The following is a 25,384-nucleotide window of genomic DNA, read 5'->3' as shown; positions in this document are numbered from 1 at the left end:
TACAGTATTCATTAAATAGTGTTTTTATTACCTTATTTTGGGACCTCTGGATCAAGTTCATATTTGTTTTATTTGCACTACCCCAAATTTCAATCAGATATTCGAGGTGGGACCTTACTAAAGAATTATATAACGTGTACTTAATCTCAAATGGGATACAAGAACCAACTCTTCGCAAAACGCCACGCAAAGAAACTAGCTTGCCTCTAAGGTGTTCGATATGAGGTTTCCAGGTGAGTTTATCATCAAGATGTAGTCCTAGATACTTTTCTTCGTTAGAGCGATGTAATTCTTCACTATTAATAGTAAGACACGGGTAGTGCGGTATTTTTTTATTTTTTGCAGCAAATATCATGTAGCTAGTCTTTTTTGTATTTATTGTTAATAAATTACACTGGCACCAATCGTGAAATTTGTCGAGGTCTGTTTGTGCTGTATGAATTAGCTCCAAAAAATCAAGTCCGAAATAAAATAGACATGTATCGTCTGCATATAAAGTTATATCGCCTGTAAGTCCGATTGTAGTGATATTATTAATATATATTAAGAACAAAAGGGGTCCCAAAATAGATATCGTCCGCTCATCTCATCGCAGGTCGCCCGACACCTCTCTCGCCGGCCCCGGGCCACCATTCAGTCAGCACTTTACTCCACCTGCCGTCACGCCGCCGTGCCAGTTGTCCTGCCCAGTTCCACTTCAGGTTCATGACCGCGTCTCCCACGTCCCGTACTTTGATTCATACATACCTCATTATAGACACTTAACATTGTTTTTTATTTCAATCGTTTTTATTATCATTTATTTTATAATAGATAACATTGATTAATTTCAGCCCCATAGAAATAAATTGCTTGTACCTAAAATTGTTTCATATGTGCAAAACTCGATATTTACAAATACCATACGTGCGAATGAATATGCATTCGAATGCTGACATGTTAAAATTGAATTTCGCTGGCCGAAAATTTTTTCACTTCGCTGTGGAGTGGGGAAGTGACCATTGGTAAATATTATGTTTATTAATTCCATATTGAAAGTTTTTATTGCTTGTTTTATACAAAAAGTATAGGCCAACGCATACCTATGCGAAATACCTACTTATGTGAAAACTTAGCACAATGTAGGTACTTCTGAACCATTTCCCCCCTTATTTTATGTTTGTTCCTCACAGCAAGCATGTTATGAATTACCAAATCGAGATTTTGTGTTATTAAGTATTATGAATAATTTAAATTTAGACAACGGTTGTCACATAGGAATGAGATGCTAATTACAACAGAAGTGACCGCAGCTCACAAAAGTTCGAGGGTCGTCTCGACTCAGCCCGCGGTTGAGGCTTCTATTACGTTCTATTCTATTACCTTAAAAGTATTAAATATATTATAATTATAAATCGATTTTTTAAATTAGGATGCTACCCGTAGTTGTAGATACATGTACAGTCAACATCACATAAACCTACACAGTATCGTTGCAAACTCGTCGCTATTACCGCGCCATAGAGGTTCATGCAGGGTAACATGATGTGCTGTTGACTGTACATTTTATAACTGGCGCATAAAAATTAGTTGTAACAGGTATTGAAATTTGTGAAAAGAATTTCACGCAACATGATGGCTATCATCGCGATACGTAATGCGACCGATTTGCTTTCGTGGCTAACGGACCGCACGAATAAGAAGCTTTGTTAAAAACCGGTCAAGTGCGAATTGTACTCGCGTGAAGAGGGTTACGTATAGTTTACAGAATTATTATACAAGCAATGAACTATATTTTGTATTATTTTAAAATTAGCGCCATCTATCCAATTTTTCTCGACCTCTTTAAAATGGAATATCCTAATCTAACCTCCGTATTGACCCTTATTTGAAAAAAATATGTTTATTTACTCTGTACGTATGTTTTTGAGTCATAGCATTACACCATCTTACCAAAGTTAAGTTGATTTAAGTTGATTGATTTGGTTCAGTAGATTCGGAGCAAATTGGCTTTGATAGATGCACGAGTGATCCCATAAGGGTTTTGTTTATTGATTTTTTGTACGGAACCCTATAAATTGTGAAAACTCGAGGGTTGCGGGGGGTGGGGGTGGAATAAACAAGCTCATTAACATCCAAATATTTCTGTGTGAAGTCGGGTAATTTAAGTTTTCTTTTGATATACCTACTTAATTACTACTGCCCATACTGTAATCAGGGTATTCAAATATACCTTACTGGGTCTGTTCTAAGTTTTCTGCTTTTTACTAAAAGTAAAGTGACTTTTAAAATATAATAATGAGATGAAATATGTCTGAAATCTCATTATTATTTTACTACTCAGTTTATTGCTCAAAATCAGTGAGAAAGCATGTGTGACACGTCCAACAAAACCATTAAATTAAAGCGACTTTACGTTATTATAATTCGTCTCTCGCTCTCATTTGAACGTTTTTCTGGTTTCTTTCTCCAAGCTCGGTCTTCTGAATCCCTGGCTGTCTGACCAATACGGATGGATACCTTTGTAATAAAGATAGGCCGTGCTGAGCCGGCTCCAAACTGTTTACCTGCCGGAATTTTATTTTTTATTGCTTTTCTATAATTCCTGAACTTATTGCGACCACAGATAGTATAACGACACAGATATCGTATTTCACTATAAGTAATTTTTGTTTTATTTTTCTGACTTTGTGGAAATATAAAAAATTATAATATATATAATATAATTTTTTTCCGATTAAACCTACATAACAGAAAAATATAAACTTGATTTTATGTTTAAAATAATTCTCAGACATACCTACCGAGACACGAGCAACTAGATAGATGTTGCAAATGAGACAAAGAGATAAATACAAATACTAAAGAAAGACAAAAATACTTTATTTTATTTAATTTTTTGCTTATAATTCTTCATTGTTATTCTTCGGATTTTGACTCCAAACTTTTATTGTCTTTAATTAAATGAATTAAGTGATTTTAATAAATATTTTAATGCTTTTAGAAATTAAATGACATTAACATTCCATGCATACACCTGCCCTTAAAGATCTCTAATTCATTGTAAATATCCATATTAAATATTGGTCCAAAAGGATAATTTTTAAATGCATAAAATAGTGCAATATTTATTGGTGACTCCCAACATAGATAAATCATCTTCAACAAACATATGAATGAATACAACATTACATTAAATTCCAGAATATTTCTTACACAACGTACTTGCAGTATCCAGCTGGACGTATATCGGTTTCGGACATATTCGAATTATCTATAGCCTTAAACCAAAGCTTGGGGAAGCTCACCCAATTTAACCCAAAGGGCTTATTTTGTCTAATAAAGTTATCTGAAGAATTAATTGGAATAACTATTTCTTTTATTCTTACATGTTATTCTAAATCTTCTGGTACCTAACTAGCTGCGCAATGACCACATTGTGTAACTGAAAACTATAATAGTTTGTAATATTTTTTTCTCTATTTTGCCATAATTTATGAAGATGTTATTTTATATTTCATCAGAGAAATAATAATGATTAATAAAAATGTGATGGTAGCGTTAGTGTACGGCCACAATTAGTTTAATGTAAATTCGTCGTAGTCTCGCCGTCGAGCTGCGCCGTGGCTACTCTCACACCTCATAAGCTACGGAAGCTCGTAGCATGTGGACATTGCGTAGCAGTAACGTCTACACAAATACTAATATAAATAATAGAGAATGACAACGAACCTTAAAGCGTTTCGAATTGCGCAATATTATCGCAAAATGTATAAAAACTGTTTATCTAAATATATGTAGGTAAGTACTATGTACAGTATACGAGCAGTGTTCAGCTGTTGGTTGTTCACGTATCTCGTTGCTCCATAACTTGCCGATTCTTTAATCGTAATGGAGAGTTCAGAGTTCATTGCTTAGGTTTCAGGTACTTTATCTCGACGTCATATTATAAAGTACATAATATCATAACTCTCAAATCATATAAATTAATATAATTCCGGAATATTCACTGCTTAGAGAAGTAACCCCGAACAAACAGTGCCCCGAAAAACACTTTTCTCCTTCACTTCCCACGCTCCTCGGCAACCTTAATGTAAAATTCGTCACAAGCCTATCAGTCAAACTTTCAATTGTTTTTGCGTAAAATAAACTCAATTTGTAAGGCGGAATAAACCGCATCCTGTGACCCGTGAGAGATTTACAGATATCCATTAAACAATGTAGTACGACACGAGCGAATAACTCTTCTATCTACAATAGAGTTTTAATTTTATATCGATGGCGTAAGGTTCCATTTTCAGTACGTCGTTGCGTTAATTGCTCCACCTAAATATAGTTTTTATGTTTGATACTAGTTTGGCGCAGTGTGGTTTATTGATCAGTGAAATGAAATTTTATCCGACTGCAGAAAAAAATCTCTTTCATTATTGTTGTATTAGCTTTGTCTCATGGCGTGGGAATTTCCAGTTATGATTCTGTCCTTATAGCCTATAGCTTTTCTATTAGATCTGGACCTTTTTGTCCGTCTAAAAAAGCTAGGCCGATTTTGATTTAATTTGGAAATGTATAGTTAATGGAGGTTAAAAAGTCCATAGCATCGCGGGCGCAGTTACGGGAACAGCTGATAAAAAGTAAATTGAAAAGCACCAGAGAGTTAAATTTAAATAATGATCATGCTCACATCTCCATGTTACATTCCTCCACTCACAGCTGTAAATTTAGCCCAAAATTCCTGCTGCCACCCGGCTCAATCTCATACCCCGTCCATGCACATTGCACCTGTTCCCTGCAATCCAGATACTAACCATCTGGATACTAACTATACTGCAGGATCTGTTAATTAAATTTCGCCAAGTCTGCATCTTGGCCCTGAGTTATGGGGCCACTAATTGCAGTGTGCATTTTCGACGTTGCGTTAACTTGAGCTGTTGATCATGCATGTAAATTTCAGTTCTCCATTGAATTTCGTAGTTAATATTAGTTCTTCTTAATGATGATTTATTCTAAGATTATATTATCCAATATTATAGTAAAGTTCACCATTCCGGTCAATCAAGGCAAATTATATTAATCTTTCATTCCATTTTCTCCAATAAAATTAAAATAATGGCAGAGACTAACGAATCGTTCACGTGAATTGAACACAAATTTACACTGAATTAGTATTTTTCGTCCGTTCCACGTCCCTAACTGTTCATTTGTTATTTCCTAAACATTGTCCGCGCGTCCCGGAACTCGTCGGAACTCAACTCGGAAAGATAAATCGAGGAAATATAAATAAAATGATACCTATTTATATGCTATACTATGCATGTCTGTTAGCTTTTTGTGTTTCTCTTGTTTTATTTATTAGAATCATGAGGTGTCCCAATTTTGGGAAAAGGCTTCCATTCTATCCTTCTATCCATTCAGTCCGGTACTATGTTAAAGTTTTCCGTTGTTTGTAGTATAATAGTATTTTATTATGTACCTATAGCGTACCCATAGAGTCATATTCTATTATGCCGACTCCACACTATCGCGGCCCAGTTCCCCGAACTTAAATCGGTATAAATTGCTGGTTTTTAAAACGGTAAATAAAATCACTCATACAAAGCACATTACAATTACTATAGGCCGACTTAGTGCTAAAAGCATTAACTAATGGTAACCATTTATAATTGAATATAAAATATATTTATATAGAAATATTGCATATCGATTGCAAATTTTTCGCTAAACATCTGCAAACAGAAGATTGATAAAAATAAATTTCCACCTCATTCTGTGTGCGGGGGGGTCACACAGAATCCCGCATGAGGCCGGCGGTAATCGAACCTTGTCCGTCTTCTTTATTCAATTACCTGAGTTTGCATTACAAAGCCGCTCGCGCGACCGTGTAATTTTATATCACACTTGTAATTTAAATTATTTTATTTTATGGAATAAAACAATTTGTTTAACACTGTAGGTGGAATGAATAAATTGATACACTATTACTGGTGGACTCTGTGTTGATATGTGAATGTAACTAGTGCTTTTCCTGTCGGTAGACTGGAAGAGATCCCTGCAAGGGATAAATCCGTTTATATCACTCTTTCTCTTTCTTATGTGTCTTTGAGTTTTCTTATTCGATAAAGAGGTTGAGATTATTCTATATTGCGAAATTGATGGGACGAATTCCTATGAAATGTAGTACATAGTTTTTACATACACTGTTAAACTAACACTTGAACTATGGTTTTAACTTATGGTTACAGTGAACAGCACACATCACGGTGGTCAAATCCATTGCAATATCCTCTTTATTACCACCGCATAGAGATCCATGCAAGGTAACTTGTGCGGTTTACGAAACTGGACTTTACCATTTATTAGTATCTGAAGACCCTCAATTACAGAGTAATTTTATTATTAATTATTCTAATTTCGGAAACATGTTTAATTTGGGGCCGAGTGCGCATCGGCCGGCTCCGGAATAATGTTCTGACAAAGACCGGATTTTTGCGGGGAATTTTAATGACATGTAATTATGAAAGGACAGAACGGAATCATGTTTTATGTTGTGAGTGCGCCCTTGACGCAACAATGTGATAATTTGAATAAAAATCATAATTAAATTGTCATTTACTGAATGCCCTCGCAGGATGTGTATTTATTTCGCGTATATTTTTTTAAGTAAAGAGTGTGGGTGGACTTTTGTGTGATTGAGAAGTCGTGGGACGAATGGCCACAATTAAAGGTGCTGTTTTTTAAGAAATTAAATTAAAACTAAATGGACAACACTCAACGACCCACACTAAGCTAATAGTTGATAATATTAAGTAGCTATTTTTATTGTAATAATTTGTAGTACTGTAATTTTATAACCTGTGCTAGTTATAGTTACACCGAAAAAACAATTGTTAAACAGTCGTATTCTTCGCGACTGAGGATCGTGGTCATTGAGTGGAATGAAGCGTACACAGTATACATAACGGCTTTCTTGGCACTATCACCCAGAGTGCAGGTTTCCTCACGATGCTCTCCTTCACCGGAAGCATGTGGTGGCCTATGAAAACAACTACATATACATGAATCAGATTGTCATACAAACTCATGTTAGCATGAGTAGGATTCGAACCTGGGACCATTCGGTTCACAGGCGGCGTCTTAACCATACACCACCAATACAACAATATTACTGTTCAAGAAAGTTGCTATAAACTTAACTGAACTAAAAACCGAGTGCGCCATAAAAGGAATGAGCGGCTGAGGAGATGGTTCCAGTTAAAAATTGACCGCAAATGTACATTCTTATTTTCATCCCCCGATGTCCTTGATGATCGCGTCTGTGATGCCCCGGCGACCCGGGGCCGCGTAAAACTCAACTTTTACATTTTGATGTTTCGGCCGCGTGCCGGCCTGACTTGACTCAAATTTCTTTCATAATGTTGTTGCTAACCAGCTGTCAAGACTTCTTAGCCCTTAGTCGCCTCGTACGACATACACTTGGGTTATGGAGTGGTCCTATTAATTAAGGCGAGTATTACACCTCCGGCAGAAACATTATTATTTCTAACACCACGGTCGATTGGCTGTCAACGAAGTAGATAAAATTTGTTTGTATTCTTTAGGCTATTGTTCAACATAGTGCCATATAATGTAACTAACGAGCACCTCGGGAAATACAGTGCTTCTCAAACTGCTGGCAGCGAGCGCTGACCCGCGCACGATGGTAATGGAAGTATCGAGTTAACTCGAGCCGGACTGTATTTGTAAACTCACTAGGTCATAGGCAGAAGGAGATATTATTCTTCTTCTTAATTATTCTTCTTCTTGATCTTTACATAGGTACTTATGCAGGGTAGGCACAATATTGAGTGTGTTATTGCACATATTGCGGAGTCATAACAATATAAAAAAAACTATATTTAGACTGAACGTAGGCACGGAAGTATGTTGCCGATTCGTATCTAAAAATGTCTATTACTTGTTTTGCACACCGTACCAGATTGTAAACGTTACTTCCCAATTATAGAGCATCACATGCACATCTCCTCTTAGCTCCCATCTCCCCTGATTAGGTCGAGTGGTCAGAGCCAGCGTGCACAATCGATATTAGAAGCCTACCGCCACCTGGCGCTAAGTGTATTGTTTTGTGAGTAATGTCTATTATTTTATTGATTTATTAATGTCTTTTATTTATTAATGTCATCCCGTCATCCATACACATTTTCAGTTTATCTAACTTAATTCATTTAAATCATAAGACATATGTGTAGGTATATAGTATAGTAAAAGCAGGTGTTCTGTGTATAAAATATAAAATTTAATTAGTTCCTTAAAAAAAATAATGCAAAGCGGCTGAAAGTAAAATAATTCCTAATATATTTTATTGAGAACAAAAAAATAGTAAATGACATAATTAATAATTATTTAATCTATGTATTTGGTTATTTATTAATACGCATTTATTTTTTTTACCCTATACTCGTATAACAACTTACTCGACAAAAAAGTGGGATTCAATGAAACTACTAATTCTTACTGTTTCGTATTAAATAAATAAACATAACTATTAAATAAAGGTAATTAAAGTTCTCATTATTAAAATTTTAAATTTTCTAAATAATATTTTGACATTTCACTCAATTAATATGAGACTGATATCAATTTGAGATAAATAAATGGTGATTAAAATTTGATTTCGAACTTCCGGGTAACTACCAATAACACGTAATGAGACGCGATTATCAAATGTCGCTTCAATTGATCAATTTTATCTAAGTATTTTTTATTTTCAGTATAATGAAACCGCAATTTGACTCAACAACATTACCGTCACTGTACCCACCGTTACACAAACCTCATATATTTTTTTTGTCTTTTACACATAGAAAAAAGCATCTGATTTGACTTGCTAGCAACTACCCTATTATTGGCTCTGTACCCCGCTTCACCGCGCCTTTGTCTTGCAAAATTTAGTAAACTGTCATATCGGACGCGATTTTTCAGCTGCGGTGTCACGCGCTCATCAAAATTGTGAAAACTGTGATTGTGATCATAAAAACTCTCGGGAATCCTTGTCAGCGTACCGATAACTAAATACAGACTAGTACTGGTCTTGCGCCCACGCATATGGATGATACCACGCGAAGCCCGAGCGCGAAGCAGTGAAGCCAGGTAAGCCCTGAGAATTTTTATCATTTGCTAGACGCGTCCTGCGCGGCGTTGCAAAATTCGAGGAGAGATTATTGAGAATTTGAAACAGAAACGAGATTTATATATAACTCATTTTATTTTTTTTTTCCGTATTGATGATTTATTAAGAAAACATTGTTTGTTTTTTTTCAATAACTCATCATTCATTCATCAAATGTCAATGTTTGGATCTCTTGGGTACGTGTTGTGATCATGGATTTAGTAAGTACTACGGAGTCCTACCAATTCCATGGGTTTGATATCTTTCGACTTGTTCTTTTTACGCATTGTGATTGCGCGCTCAACCTTGCAAAAACGAGGCGGTTTCAAAGAAATTCATTACACTAATAGATTAAAACGGCGGAAATGATAGTTTTCATCCTGTAATTCCTACAGGAGAAAAAACTGCAAAACACATATAGTTTGAGAGAAAATATAGTGCGTCTATGGTCGATATATCGAAATGGTTACTGTTATTTAGGGTCAATGTCGGTCGATGGCGGAACCACAGCTTATATGAAACAATGCAATAGAAATACATCAGAGGCGTAACTATAGTATATTGTACACTCTTTGTGGTTTATAAGTTTTTTTAAATAGTATTAGTGGGCCACAGATATAAGAGGGTGGTTCGCAGAGCGTTTCACCGCTCCGGTCGCGCTATCATTACAACTTTTTAAATTTTAACAAAGACAACAATGAGTTTTACTATATGACTTTACACTAATTACTCTGTTTTGTAGTAATGTCAATTGAATGATTGATTTTGGAAATGATTCCTTCCTCAAGAAAGTTGATGGATTGTAATGACCGCGCGGCCGCAGCGGTCTAAACGCTCAGCGAACCACATACATTATTGTTCCTAAAAGGTAACCCTTGCGTCTGCAGGCCCTTGGCATATTGCTGCCTTGCCACTTGCAGTTACGCCACTGATATTCGCAGCTATCAGCGATAGCTGTGAGTGCGCTCCCTTGTATAATGTGCGCGCCCCGCTTTGCTCGCCGATTATTGGCATTTTTATTGGCAATACGCTGTTCTCACTCGTGTAATAGATATTGCGGCTAAGTAACTCTAAAACCATTTATTATTAAAGTATATTATTCCTCTATTGTGACACAGTATAATTAATTATTGATTCAAATTCTAAAACAAATGATATAGATCACTTATTGACGTCAAAAATTTACTTCAAACAAAGTCTACTTCCAAAGCGTAGGTGAAGAAGAAGCAGCGTAACAAATTTCACCACAGCCATCTGTAGTAACTGAAATTAGTTTTTACACACGAATCAGATTAAATGAAGTCCATTCTCTGATTGTCAAATATTTTGCCAGATAAAAATTATGACATACTTTTGAATAAATTGTGTAGCTAGAGTCTCGTTTTAGTATCATAAAAAATAACTTAATTTAAACGATATCATAGAAATATTCTCGGAAATTTCCGGAGAAATTTCTTCAGATAGTTTACTTGAAATTCCCTATTACAATTTTTTTCGAAAATCTCAAGGGAGAACATTTCCGAGAACAGAAGTACTCAGCGGCAAATTGCTGGTCACAGCACAATCCAGATGAGATGAGAGCAAGAGAAAAGGTGAAAGGGACGACGAAGCCGATCAAAAATTTAACTACTACATTATCCTTCCCGCATTAATATTTGATTCATTTCGGGCTTAGTAGGCAGTGTCTAAATCAGTTTCACAAACATTGTTCTCAACTAATGCTCTGCAAACAAAAAGCAGGCCACTGTAGCAGTTTGAAAGTTGTTAATTGATATTAAATTATTTCGGTTGAACACTGCATAAAGTGCTCATCACGTTGCTCACTTGTTCTTAGTTTGCGTAATTATATATGCCAATAAAACTGCGACCTATGTGAAATATTGACAACCTGAAATATAATCAGTTTGAATGAGGGACCAACGAATCACTCTATCATCAGTCGGATGAATTTCACGACCGTTTGAAAGCGGCGTGTAGCGTTTCATTAGTGTCGCACATTTTAAAAAATAAAGAATATATGTATTTTTTAATTAAACATTTATAAAATTAACATTGTACCAGTTGTTTACTTATTTATAAAATAGGATAATTAAATTGATTACTGTGTATGGTACAATTTCATAAACACCAATGAGAGCCCGCGGCGGAGTTCAAAACTCTCGCGAAAGTCACCCTGTCGCGTTCCTGTCTACCTGGGGGGCTCCCATGAAACACAAAACACGAAGCAAGTCATTGCGTCCATACGTTCTCTTTTTTTACTCGATGTGGGAAAAAGAGACGGCATGTGGACGTTAGTAACGTGCTACCGTATTTGGATGTACCGTAGTAATTGTTTTGTCATAAAGTAATTTTCTATACTAGTTTTGCCTCGACGTTGGCCTGGGAACGATGGATAAACGTAGAACGTGCCAACCACTTCTATTCCGCGCAGATTTTGAAAGTCAGTTAAGGGATAAAGCAATTCTTCTCATAGGCGATGTGCTAGCAACCTGTTGTTACCATTTTAAAATGTCAACTCTACCATTGCGCGTTATTTAGCTAAACGTGGACGTCATGTGATTTCTAGTTGCTTATGGTATCTTTTCATTCTGGGCGGGTAATGTTATCAGTAATTTTTACGTTTTATCACAGTATAACAGTACTTTGTTTTTAAGTGAGACTGATATGTTATATTGAAATTCGCTCGCGATCCACCGCCGCTGTTACAATGCACGAACTCCAATCTAGTAAAGTAACACAAACAGACAGACATGTTTAGCGGATTAAGCAAATATTGTGTTACACGCTTGTGCGAGGTAGCCTCCCGCAAACAAGCGGGTTTCAGCTGGGGCTCTCGTTCTCAATCTGTTGTTTACTCTTTTAAATATACATTACAAAATTATACTGTATTAGTATTATTATTTGACGTTTTATACGGCACCAGATCTCCACAACGATTACGTGTACTGGTATTAAGTAGTACATAACTTATATAAATCTATCTACTTTTAAGGCCATTTTGTTGTGGAGTAAATAAACATATTTTTATTTTATTTTTAATTTTTATATGTATATAGAGAAGGTGAATAACGTCCTCCTAAAGAGTGTGTCCTCTCTTTAGGAGGACGTTGTTTTACGTTAAGTTAACCTCTGGCATACAAATGTTTGTGGCTTACATTTGTATTATATTATATTGATATTATTAATGTAACATGTAATGTACATAATACTGCCTTAATTTATTTATATACTCCATAACTTATTATTGCAGTTTTATACCCAATTCAATCAAAAATCATCTGTTTCAACTTACATTATAACTTAATATACAACTGCAATGTTTGTAAATTGCATTATTATATCTGGGTGCATTATTATATATGGTGGGTTCTGCATCAGAACATCCAATCCAATCCTTACATATTATAAAAGGAAGTTGTTTCGCGCCTGTGACACGGATAAACTCATAAAATACCGGACGGATTTTTTTATGGTTTTCACCAATATTTAGTATAATTAATTGACGTCCTTGGAGAAAAGGCTGCGGTGAAGTTTGTTGCACCGCTTCTTCACCTGCGCTTTGGAAGCCGGCAGTAGACTTAAGTTTAAGTAATTTTTTGACGTCAATAAATGATGTATATCATCCTAAATTGAATAAAGAATTTTGAATTTTAATTTTAATTTGGAAGGTTTAGGTGTATAATTTGTTGTGGTTTTACCCGAGCGAAGCCGGGACGGGCCTCTAGTTGTTTAAAGCCAGCCACGTTGAGGACCGCTGCGCCCGGCACCGGTCGCTCGGCACACAAATCTTGCAAGTAGTTCAGACTAGATTGAATGGACGGTATGTAGAAATAGATACACGCCACTCATTCGAGAGTTTTCTCCAGCGAATGGTAATAAAATAAAGGAAGAAAAGTCTAGTACGCGCTTTTATTGGATAGCTACGTAGCTAGTAAAATAAATGATATTTTAATTTAAATAACAATCAAGAATTTGTTTCACTATATTCTACACACACACACTTTAACTGAAATACTTAAAAAGGAAAAAACAGATCAAACGAAATCTACTTTAAAAATGTATTTTATTAAACTTGAATTAAACATAAAAATAAATTAAATTAAAAAAATACAAATTGTACAGTATATTTTTTCCACTCTGTAAATAAACCACGACCGGACAGGACCGGATCGATTTAACTAAATCTATGTACCTAGTGAAACACTTCTTCACACTGGAAAGTAATGTCCTTCTCGTGTGTGTTGTATCGTTGACATTCTGCTGTGAAATTTTAAGATCAGGTAAATAAGTATCAAGTTCCACCAAGAATATTATTTATCCTATTTTTATTTTTTAAGTTATATTTCTCATGTCACACGTACACTCTATTTTACGTGTTCAGGTATTTACCTGATAAATAAATTGAGCTAACTTTTCAATTTTTGTTGTGTGATCCCTTCCATATAGGTATCTAATATGTTAACCCTTTTCAGTATCAAGTAGTTTCTCTTGAACAAGGTTTCTCACTACGACTGGTCACTTAGTATCGGGTAACGTGTCGGCAACTTTGTGACAAGCGAAAGGTAATGGAAACTGTTCGTTTTGAAACGACCTACTTCATCTTTCCCGAGAGGGTTGGAGGCGTTACGAATCGATTAAAAACAAAAAGCAATATGTACTTAATGTGTCAGTTAAAAGAAATTGACAGTCGCGTTGCAATCCGACGTGGCGTCAACGATTCAACTCATTAACGTACGTCACAACTGCAAATGCATCGCGGAATCGTCGACGTATGTTCATGCAATGTTTAAACCTATGTAAAATAACAGCGGTAACGCAACGTTAACGGAGCAATGAGGCCTCGCTCTAGCATTACCATCATTTTGGAAATATTAATGGGAGTGTAAAAAACAATATCTAAGGACCACAACTAAGCTATTTAGTTTTATTATGCGAATCATACGCTTCGCTTATTGTATTTTCGTTTGAGGACAAAAGTTTTTCACAATGAAATCTTGACCCACACCCTAGCAGCTAATGTCTTTCATTTTGTGTCAATCGTTTCAGCATACAATATTCTAGGTAAAATTTTTTTAAATATAGTTTTTTTTTACAATACAAACGACAAAATTCTACGAAGTTTGCATCACTATAATAATGATTTTCAGGTACTAATACATTCGAATTTATTGTAAATTTTGAAAAAAAAAAGATTATGTGTCTTTAATAAATATATTTGAATAACATACTAAAAATCAATTGAGATCGGATAATATTTAGGGATAGAAAAACATTTTCTCTTTCTGTGTGTCCGAGTGGCCGGTATACTTTCCCGTTTTGCTTTCACGTTATTAGAGATGTTTCATTTTATCTGTTAATGTAAATGTAAGTACTATACGCTTGTCATGTGGCTGGAGCGCCTGCGAAATTTCTCTCAACAATACAGTTGTTTTATTTCCTGTAAGAGGCTTACCCCGCTCCACTCAGTCACGAGATGACGAGTAACAGACAGACGGACGTGACAGAACTTATTGCTAGTCATTTGTCGTGTTGCTCTGTAAGACTTTAATTTTGTTTTATGTTTGTATTAGGCAGCTGTGCATAAGGGTTCGCTCGAGTGAGAAATTCGCGATAAAGTTTACCCTGTGTGCTCCTCAGCCGAGGCCGCCGAGATTTTCGTCTCCACTTCGCACGGTCATCGCATGTCAGACTCATAAATACACGGCCGTCATGTGCAATTCCCGTGCGAGTATTTATATCTCACCATCGAGTCGATTCGCCGTAAGACTTTAGAGATTTAGGATAGGTACATGGTGTTCTGAATTCAAAGTACCTAACATAATTGGCGTAAATAACACTATAAAAGATAGAAATCGAGCTCGATATATATCGTTTATTTTCTCGGATTTTACCAGCTTTTTCAGAGAAAGAGACCTTATATAAGCAGAAATCATCTTCCATTTTGATCTGATCGGGGATCGAACCCGAAACCTCCAGTGTAGCCGTCTCGCATGAGGACCACTACGCCATAGAGGTCGTCGAATGATAATATTACACTTTGCCAGTTTTTTCTGCCAATATAGAGGGTCTGCTTTCTTACTTGTTCTCCTCCACTTCGCGGGGTCATCGGCATCCTTAGTTGTCAGACCATTGGCGCGCATATGATGCTTGACATCATCAAGCCAATGCCTTCTTGGATATGCCCCATATCTGCCAGGGCCAGGCGGAAGCGGCAGTGACTCTCTCTTGTGTGGCTCAAGCATTGTTGACACTTCGTTGCCGTACTAAATGATGTCTTATAATCGCCAAGTAGACCTGACCTTCCAGCCTTACCTGCATTTTTGGGTCACAAATGACACCAGTTAGCTCCCGCCACATTGCCTACACTGTTAATGGTGACGCATGACATGGTAGTGAAAAGAAAACCATCGTAGCTTCCGAATAAACTTTTATTTGACAAACATCGCCGCGAGGCCGTTATAATTTACATCAACGTTACTAGTAAAATACAATTAATTTATCATTATTAATTAATTCAACTAACTAGCATTACAATACATAGTTACACCGGCCCACACGTAACCCTAACGTATTACAAATACCATAAAAATAATCATTGTCTTAGACTAAGTAATTTAATTTAAAGTCTAGAAGGTGACATAGTTAGATCAGATATTTGTACGTGAAATAGAAAATTTTTGTATACAATCAATCTATGCGTATTTGTTTTTTAATAGATGAGATTATAGGAACTCATACCGCTCGAGTTTGCAAGTCATTCCACTGGTTGGAAGTGGGACGAGTTGCGCGCAGTATCGTTTAGTAGGATTTAGTAGGAGTTGCGGGAGTGGACAAGAGATGGCAGCACTTAATATAATAGTTGCGGGGGCGGACGACAGATGGCACCTAAGATATGACGGTTGTGGTTTCTGGTCGCAGTCGTGGGTTTAAGGCTCGTCTCGTGCTGGGCTGCCTTCTGTACACAAACAAGCATATTAGTAACACATTAAAAATTTCCTTCCTTGATTACTTAGTTTAAGTCAATTTAAAAATCTCAAAACATTCAACAACAAATTACATAGTTAGGTACGCTATATACAGGTAAACAATTCCACATCAGTGCAAAGTGAATTAACAATGAATTGAAATATATTACACTCTTTAATATCTATTCCAGTAAAAACCAAATTACTTTTCTTTAAATTTTTTGACTATATATATATATAGTCTATTATAATTTTTGAAGCCTTTTATTTAATTTGAAGGCTTAGCATTAATTTGGTATTAAACGTTAATTTGCCGCTGATTTTATGTGATCAAAACAGTCCCAGTAGTTTTGTTCTCACATTTATCTGCATTAGAGTTAGAGGTTTGCGGTTACTAACAAAAACTCGCACTATGCCGATTGTAATAGCTTAGTTCTAATCTGAAACAAACGAGGCACGAGGTACAAAGCGGCTGTTCGCGTGATTAACTCGGAATCAGAAGTTGTAAGTCTGTTTGCTCGCTCGGAGCTCAGAAACTTTAAATCCGTACAGCCGCCACGCTGCCGTAATTACCCGCTTTACGCGTTTCATTATTAAATATACTGAACTTCGTACAATTACATAGAATAACTAATAGTTCTAACGACAGAAGGTTCACTCTTGAATAATAGTCATACGAAATCTAATAGCACTGCAAAAGCGTCCATATTTCGTTGACGTCTTGAATTTTTTCTTAAAATATCTCAGCTCTTTGGCGTGTGGTTCTGCCCTAAAGTAGAACCACTCCATATCCTGTGAATGTCGTACGAGCCAACTAAGAGACACATAGTCTCGGTAACAATGGCATTCCCAAGGAAGGTTGGTGACAGGCATTATCCGGTTGTAAAATCTTAAACGAATCTTCACTACTTCAGGTTTATATTTTCTAATGCAATATCTAGGTATAATTTTGTTGTAATACCTAGGTATTACAAAAAAATATTTGAATTTGACAAATCTTATCCATCCTACAGAAAACAATATTAACAATCGAATTGAGACCGAGCTCTCATGGGGTCTTTTTCTACCGGCTACGGAGCCTCGTGTTTAGGTAGTTTACTCGGTAAAGTTAGCAATGAACCAAGTCAACTTATTGAACAAGTTGTATAGCCATATTTCGCGTATATTTCGATACATTTCGCTGCTGTTATTTCTTTGCTCTTTCATTTGATTTTGAAAATATATATTTTTTAATGAAGTAATTCTTTTAATTAATAAGGCGGGAAGTCTTTCAAAATGAATCTGTATTTGGCAATCATAATAACATTGAGTTCCGGAAGGCAATCGATATTAAACGAAATTATTATTTCGATGTAAACGACATTGTCTGAGTTAGTTTTAACACATATACAGTATACACTTTACTGATAATGTAAGGTATCACACAAAAACAATTACTTAATGAAAAAGTCAATTCCGTGTCATGTTTGAACCAAAAGCACTTAACAATTTCTATGGGTATCACGTAAGAACTGATTTACCAAAGGATGAGGTTATCCTTAGCAGTACTGCCTCGTTGGAAATCCTTTGTGGACTGTTCATTTCTTTTCTAAATCAATGCTTCTCTTTACAATGTCATTGAATACCAAAAAAGGGCGCATTTTGTTTTATTCAGCCTAGTTTTATTCCCTACATCGATCACTTCCGTGTGGAAGGCTCAGGAAGGCAGTGACCGGCCGCCGTTCACACGGTCTACTGACCTCGACTTCACATGCCCGGAGCGGCTCTATTTTTGTATCAGACACATATTTTTTATATCAAACACTACACGTGTATGTATTCCTTTTTGTGGAAAGCGTTGCTTTTTAAATTTTACAACGTTAAATTGAAAAACGGATTCAATAATAATTCCAGGAGTGTTCGATTACTTTCTGAATAAACTTTGACAAAGACTTAATTAATTTTAGCATCCGATTTTGTAAAATAATAATTCCTATTTTAACGCCTAGGACATAGGGGTTACATTAGGAGGGTTACACTATATTGGTGGCTACTTAACGAATAAGAATATATCAATGTATGATTTTACGATTTCTTCCTCTAAGAAAATTAGATGTCGCTGCCCTATAAACTGATATTCACACAAACAGATTATGGTGACAAGACATGGTCATCTTATCTTTAAAAATCTTCAAAATTTGAAGAGTTTGCGACGCACTTCGTCGCAAACTCTTTAAATCTTGAAGATTTACGACTGGTCGCCTACCTGACGTTAACCATCTTTGGGAATGCTGTCGCCTCCGAACCATAAAATTGATTATATCTAATAGTATATACACGATACACAATTCACTTACATTGTTACTAAACATCAAACATTGAAAAGGAGATAGAGATAGAAAGAGAGTATGTAGAAGGTGAAAAGTAAGAAGAGAGTGGAGTGGTGTAGAAAGCTACTAGAATCTACTGAGAGGGAGTGCTAAGAGGAGATCAGAAAGAATATTGTGCCCAACAAGTGTGATTTACGGAGCTTATATTTTATGGAGTTCGCGCCATCAACTGATTTTAGAAATTAAAAACACATAATTCAATAGTATTCATTATTTCTTATATTTAATATTGGCAAGTACCTTGCATACAGCACTGAAGTTGCAACCGGTGTCATTGTTAAAAGTTAATCTAGTTAAATAACACTCAGCTTAAATCTGGGACAAATTTTTCGTGGTGCAAACTCCATTTGATAAGCAGTTTTTGGCCAGAGTTGTGCAAGGATGCGCCTCCATCGGTATGTACTGATCGCCAGACGTCAAATAGGTCGCCACTATAAGAGGTCATTTCGTGGTTAAAAAACGTTACACAACAACAAACGCTTTTGGCTTTTTCTTTTTACGGGAATAAAGTTTCATAAAAAGTAAATGGTTTGTTGCGGTCAAAAACGGAAGACAGTAAAATATATAACAGTGTTACCACTAACAAAATTACAATGAAAACCTAAATATTTGTTACTATAACATTAGGCACGTTAAGGAAAAAGTCACGAATTTTTTATATGTATTACATTTGTAGTACAATCTGCAGTCTGTAGTACATCTGACAGTAAAGCGACCATTCATCGAAAAATTCCTAGCACATATCTGGCTAAAAACAAGCCCGTAAGCTCCCAGACTGCGTAGTACCGTGTTCCGCGTCTGCCGCCGCGCGTTTTCCCCACATGCCCCGGAGGTTCGTCCAGCCGGGCTCGCGCTTCCAGTAATACGCTCCTGTTGACGCCATGTTTGTTTTAGTCTAAGATCTGAATGCACTTTTTGCGTTCCAATCGGTTTTGACTTTTGAAGACAAACAACTTGTAACAATTTCTTGAACGTGTAAACGGATTACATTATATACTTATGGTGATATTTGCGATACACTTATGGTGTATTTGCTACGGAATAATTTAGAATCTAGAAAATATATTGAGTTGTTAGGCCTCAGCTATTTGCAAAATAGAGCATTTTATTGTTTTTTGTTAATTTGAATAGTTTCAGTTTTTTCAGCTTTGAAAACATGATTTAAATTTCTACTAAAATTTGTTATTTACTTGACTAACTATTCGCACAACGTACTTCCTATTGCACACGATGAAATAAATTGATTCATTTCAATAGCTATTGCAAATTGACTTAATATTTGATTTCAATTCATTAGTTTTTCCGATAGTTATTTTTAAAACAGGCCGAAAAGGAAACAAAATTAAATTATATATTGCAACGTTGAAATGTCAAGCTTCTTGAAGGAACGTAAAAGCACGCAGTGAGATCTTGGACTATGTTTGAAATGTCAAACGCTCAAGAGATCTCTTTTCTACGATCCTTTGAGCAATTTAATGATTTTACTCGCACACCTGTGATACTTTTGATACTTCCCGATTGAAAATTATCTGCCACCTTTATCTCATTGGGTTAAGGGTGAAAATATCATTTTATCAATCCGCGTGTCGTATTGTATTGTAATGCAGTCACGTGTTGTATAGGAATAGGCTCTTTTGTTTTTGCGTATCGCGGCGTGGTTACCGATTTCAATTGAACTGAATACGTGAGCGATTATCATTCGATAAAGACAAAGTTTTGCAAATAAATTCGGCGATGATGAAATTTACTGTTCATTTTATTACGGTTGACGTTTCAATACCACTTACAACCAGGTTGCGATCTCGACGGAGGTAACTACATTGAAACGTCAACGAAAAAATGAAATGTCCTAACTTGTTTATCAAGTGTGTTATTGCTAACACTGGTATTAGATTTTATTCAAGTCGCCTAAAGGTACCTGACATGGCTTTTGTGACTACCGCCACCTAGTGGAAAGTCGTGTTACACATACTAGTGAACACATATACAGTACATATAGTATATAATGTGACCTAAATAGCAACCAGTGTGCAGGATTTGTCGCGGTTCCATAAGATGCTTAGAACGTCTCATCACTATAATCACAGTGAAAAGAAATTGTCTACTTTGACACGTTCCGTTTTCGTTCTGCGAAAAAGTTTAAAAAATACACGAGTCTTATGCGAAGTGGTTTAGTGTCCGCGCTGAATGCCATTCGATGTTCAGTGTGGAAATGCAACCGTAAAATAGCTAATTGTTAAAAATATGTTATTTCAACAACGAACTAGTCGATTTTTATTTCAATAAGTTTAATTCTAAATAACTATATATAATATTCAATCTATTCTGTCTGCACGCTATATTTATAAAGAATTCCGGAATCCAAAAATGATAACCTGTAAATGTTTAAAATATTGTGAAAATACCCTCGAGGATCGTTCAAATGAGCGGAGACGGGGACGCCGCCATATTGAAAAGATATTCAATTTAAAACGAGGGCTAGTTATTATTTAATCTCGGCTTGCCTGCCACAAATTTACACTTCTTCCTGTTTAATGCCGGCTGTATATCATCGCGACACAGCTCGCCAAACTTTGGCTGATTCGGTATACATTGCTGGTTTTTCATTGCGGTAAATAAAACTTCCATACAAACTAGGCAATGTTAATGTATTCGCGTCGACGTCTGTCCGAGTTCAGCGATTGTGTGTCGCCGGTATATGAACTACGCTGTTGTCGGCGACATTGTGTCGAACTTGCTGAGCCTCGGTGCTTCGCTCCCGTGGGAATTTCGGGATAAAAAGTACCCTATGTGTTGTTCCAGGTTATTTTCGACCTGCGTGAAGAGGTAAAAAACAAACTTACTTTCGCATTTATAGTATTAGTTGGGATTGGAATAAAAAATACGCCTATAAACGTAGCCTGTAAGAACTCTGGTTTTTAACTAAATTGGTTCAGCGGATTAACTGTGAAGCGTATGTAACAGACAGACAGCCTATCGCATTTATAATATTACTATAGATTAGTTGTACAACATTGGCAGGTAAGGTATTCCTTATAATTATATTGGGAACAGCAAAATAACAATGGAACACTAAATTAAATGTATAAATTAAACAACCAATCCAATCACGTCGAACTCATCAAATTCCGGAGTTAATTTATCAGCGATTCGGCAATAAACTTGTAAACATAAAACATAAATAAATCAATCAAATTAATACCAATTTCATCCATCAATCGGAATAAATAAAGATATTTTAATCTAAAGCGAGGCGCCATATATACCCGTGCTTTTTTAGATTTAACTCATTTAATTGATACATAAATATTGATTAATGAAGTTTTTCTAATCGACCGCTTCTTGCTTCCATAACACTTGGTAACACAACACATTACAGTTACACGTGACCATTTACATACATATCGCATCCATCAGGTTAAATTAATTTAATGTCCGTATAGCTGGCCTTTCAATTAAATGGCTAATTTCCAGATGGTTGTGGCATATACAGGGTTACTGGTATGTAACGCATAACCTTCCAAAGGCGCATATGGTACATAGAGACTAACATCTTTTGTTCTACGACTTTTGTCTAAATAGAAAAAAAAAATCCTTTTTTTAGTTTTCATGTCGTTTCTATAAAACGTTAACTCTATGTTCGATTCCGCTACGTAACGCTACTGTACTGTCTCGTGTTGCTTGGCTATTACATAGTCGTAGAATAAAAATTGCTTGTTTTGATGTACCCAAGTAATCTTTAGGAGGTTTGATACCAGTAACGCTGTATACGACACGTGTGTTGAGCCTAGGCATTGGATGTTCGTTACTGATGATCGATGAAGGGTCTAAGTAGGAACGGAGCGCGTCCTGGTGCCCACCGCGGTTCTACCATTTGAATTACCTGACTAGACTCTAAAGGTAACTCAGGACTCTAAGGAGTAGGGCTATACCTCTAGAGTTGTCGGAAATAGGATCCGTTTAATCTGAGCTTTGTTTGTATCAGCGCAAGAAAAATAAATTATCTCTAGTCGTAATAAATGTTATGTCAGATGCCTTTAGGCGACTTGAAACATCAAACACCACCTGTTCTATTTATAACACACACTCTCTCTAAAATCAATAATAAGAGTTTAAAAATAGAATCAACTTTTAGTGCCAATCTTTGTACGTTAAGTGCCAATACCTGGACGTGAGTGTCAAAGTTGCACTATTCTTTAACTAGACAATCGTCGTGTCGAACTCAACGCAGCCATTAGTGTCCGGAACATTGAATCGGTGCCGTCCGGAGACAAATCGCTTTACTTCGCACAGCGGTTCTCAAAGAGTAGGGTTCCATTATTTGAGAAGTTTTTTTAATATATTTTTTGTTCCAGTTTTTTTTAATTTGGAACAGCCGGCCGATGGTTTTACCAGCGCGAAGCTGGGGCGTGCCGCTAGTTAATTTGTATTATCTGAAATTAGTTGAAAGTTTTTTCTTCACACCGGTGCACTAATATAGCTGGATGATACAGGTTTCTGTAATCAACTCGAAGACTAAGTTGAGCGTGCCGCAGGGTGCGGGGTCAATCAATCAGTCAATCAATTAGTTAAATAAATCCACTACGAATTAGTTATAATAAAGTACTTCAATAATATTTGTTAAATAGATTTGTTTACTAAAAAATTGACCGTTAAAATTGTTACAATTATATTAAGTTTTGTCGCGATTCAGATCTTTTAGAGCCACTGCCCCAGATGTTACGGCGCTCGCTGCAATCGATACAAATTGACATCGCGATGGATTCAGTCGATGTTTCCAGGAACCGGGTTGTCTACCACCGACTTCCAAGACACAGGACATAGTAACCATAGAAGAGGTTGAATAGTACATTGTTTAGATTTTATCCGCGGCCTCCGCTGAGAACCTAGTTTGTTATTATTACTATTTTAACTTTTTTATTTATTACCTCACCACTCACACTTCACCAATAAGTTAAGCTAAGCTTGGATCTCGGTTCTCGCGACTCTTTGACTCTGTCTACCCTGTGAACCACGTGACATTGTGTCTATATATTTTTTTTTAATTTCGCACTGGTTGGTCATGATAATAAATGTACGAATTTGAGCTGTTTAATTGTAGCTGTATTTTCAGTGGTTGGGCCAGCGCGGTGGGTCATGTCATGGCCCACTCTCCATCTATGAGAGAGGTGGGTCCCAAAAGTGAGACCAATAAAAATGGAGTTGATTCAAATTATGTGAATTATTGAATTACTTAAACGTATATTTTAGTGCTAAGACATACAATTATATTGAAGACTTACAAGTTCAAGATGGCTAGTTCAACGCTAGGATGAGTAATTTCATTAGAGGTAACTAGTTTGGATAGGGAAGGATGATAATGAATGAACTAGACAAAAGGTGTCTATCTAATGTTAGAGGGAATAAGCTACATTTTCACGTTTACGTTTTTATAGACCCTGTTATGGAATGTTCGACTCACCGACAACCAGTTCGACGAGAAATTTGAATATCGAATGATTCGGGAGAAAATGAAAATCAGTTTGTTCTTGCGTTGCAGTTTAAGCTGCAGAATGTTTTTAAGTTGCAGGATTGTATGTCTACATTCTGGTCTAATATAAACTAAAAGAACGCCATCCGTAGCAATAGTTGAGCGTATTAAACCATTATTTATTTAATATAAGGATAATTTTACGAATATAATATTGAAATCGTCCTACTTTTTATTCTACACAAAAGAGCGGGACTTTGATTTGTTTACATGATTTTTTATTAAAAAGATGATGGTCAACATTTGAACATCAAGATGAGAAAAGATTGTAAACCTGACAGAGGAAAGCGATTATAACTATATGTTTAGTGTCCATTACCGCTATTGTAGTTGGCCGGCTTGACAGGCCTCTTGCCCCACGCGCCGTGGAGCGTCTGCCACGCTTTCTTCTCGGGCACGTCAATCGCCTCTTGTTCCACGCTGTCCACCTGAAGAAAAATAGAAAAATTACTAAGATACTAGATTTGGACCGTGTATTTTCCCGCGTTAAATTCCCACGGGAACTGTACTTTTCGTACTTTGAACTAAGAACATTAGTACGATCGAATGTAACGTTTCAAGGAAGTTGAAAAAAGATCATAGAGAGGTAACAAACTAACTTAAACTATAATTAGTTGAGGATACCCGCTAGAGGTAGAAACAAAACGGATATAAGTATTTTGATCCACAAAAGGAAAACAAAACATGCATTTAATTATTTACAGCATCGAGGGAAGCATGCCAAATCATTGTCTAATAATAAGGCAACAACAGCATTTCCTGGTCTTAGAATCATACCGACTATACAAAATTGAACGACCGATAGCACGCTTAGACCGGACAGAGATTATCATCTATCTTGAGGGTTGTAAATTGGATATTCTTCTCATGGGCGATGGGCTAGTAACCTGTAATATATATAACCCCACCACACAGCTACACGAGGCATTCGAGGCTCAGAGGCTTTGTGGTACTAGCATTTCGGAATTACCATTGGTGAGAAAAAATGCCGAAAGAAAATAATTTTTTGTTGGTCCCTATCATGCCATAAGGGCTTATCATTATTATTTCTTGTTCGTGCATTTAAAAGCTTTTAATTCGTCGTTTCGCTGCAGTCGGGCTTCTGTAATCTAAATCCTATTAAGGCCGTATGCTGTATCCATTACGCGGAGAATTTCTCCAGGGAAAAGGGTGTGTCTGGGCTGCCCTGTGTCCCACACGCCTTATGAATCCCTTTGAAATTGTCACAATCACGGGGAATTGACCAGATGCGGCTTTGGATTTCTTTTGCAACAAAACAAAAAAAAAGTTAAGTACAGTTAAATTCTTCGATTAATTATTACTTGTTCATTATTTTATGTAAAGATAATAAAAAAATGATTTTAATGAAAAAAAAAAT

At 36.2% G+C, this 25,384-nt stretch overlaps 1 protein-coding gene across 5 annotated transcripts in view; it reads right to left on the bottom strand.

Annotated features, from left to right (window-relative positions):
• Window positions 1-15,552: 15,552 nt before the first annotated feature.
• Window positions 15,553-25,384, bottom strand: part of LOC128678737 (prothoracicostatic peptides-like) — a 67,163-nt gene continuing 57,331 nt past the window's right edge. For 2 of the 5 annotated variants that reach the window (XM_053760489.1, XM_053760492.1), the window contains 3 exons: window positions 24,326-24,434; window positions 19,263-19,346; window positions 15,553-16,097 (listed from right to left, as the gene is read on the bottom strand). In XM_053760489.1, coding sequence (XP_053616464.1) covers window positions 16,069-16,097; window positions 19,263-19,346; window positions 24,326-24,434 — 222 coding nt within the window. In that variant the 3' untranslated portion in view covers window positions 15,553-16,068. The remainder of the gene's footprint in view (window positions 16,098-19,262; window positions 19,347-24,325; window positions 24,435-25,384) is intronic. The other 3 variants (XM_053760491.1, XM_053760493.1, XM_053760490.1) reach the window with 2 other exon arrangements.

This window comes from Plodia interpunctella, chromosome 20 (assembly GCF_027563975.2).
Source record: "Plodia interpunctella isolate USDA-ARS_2022_Savannah chromosome 20, ilPloInte3.2, whole genome shotgun sequence".
In the NCBI taxonomy this organism is placed as follows: domain Eukaryota; kingdom Metazoa; phylum Arthropoda; class Insecta; order Lepidoptera; family Pyralidae; genus Plodia; species Plodia interpunctella.
Note: the sequence above shows the minus strand (reverse complement) of the source record. Positions and strands in the feature narration are given on the sequence as shown.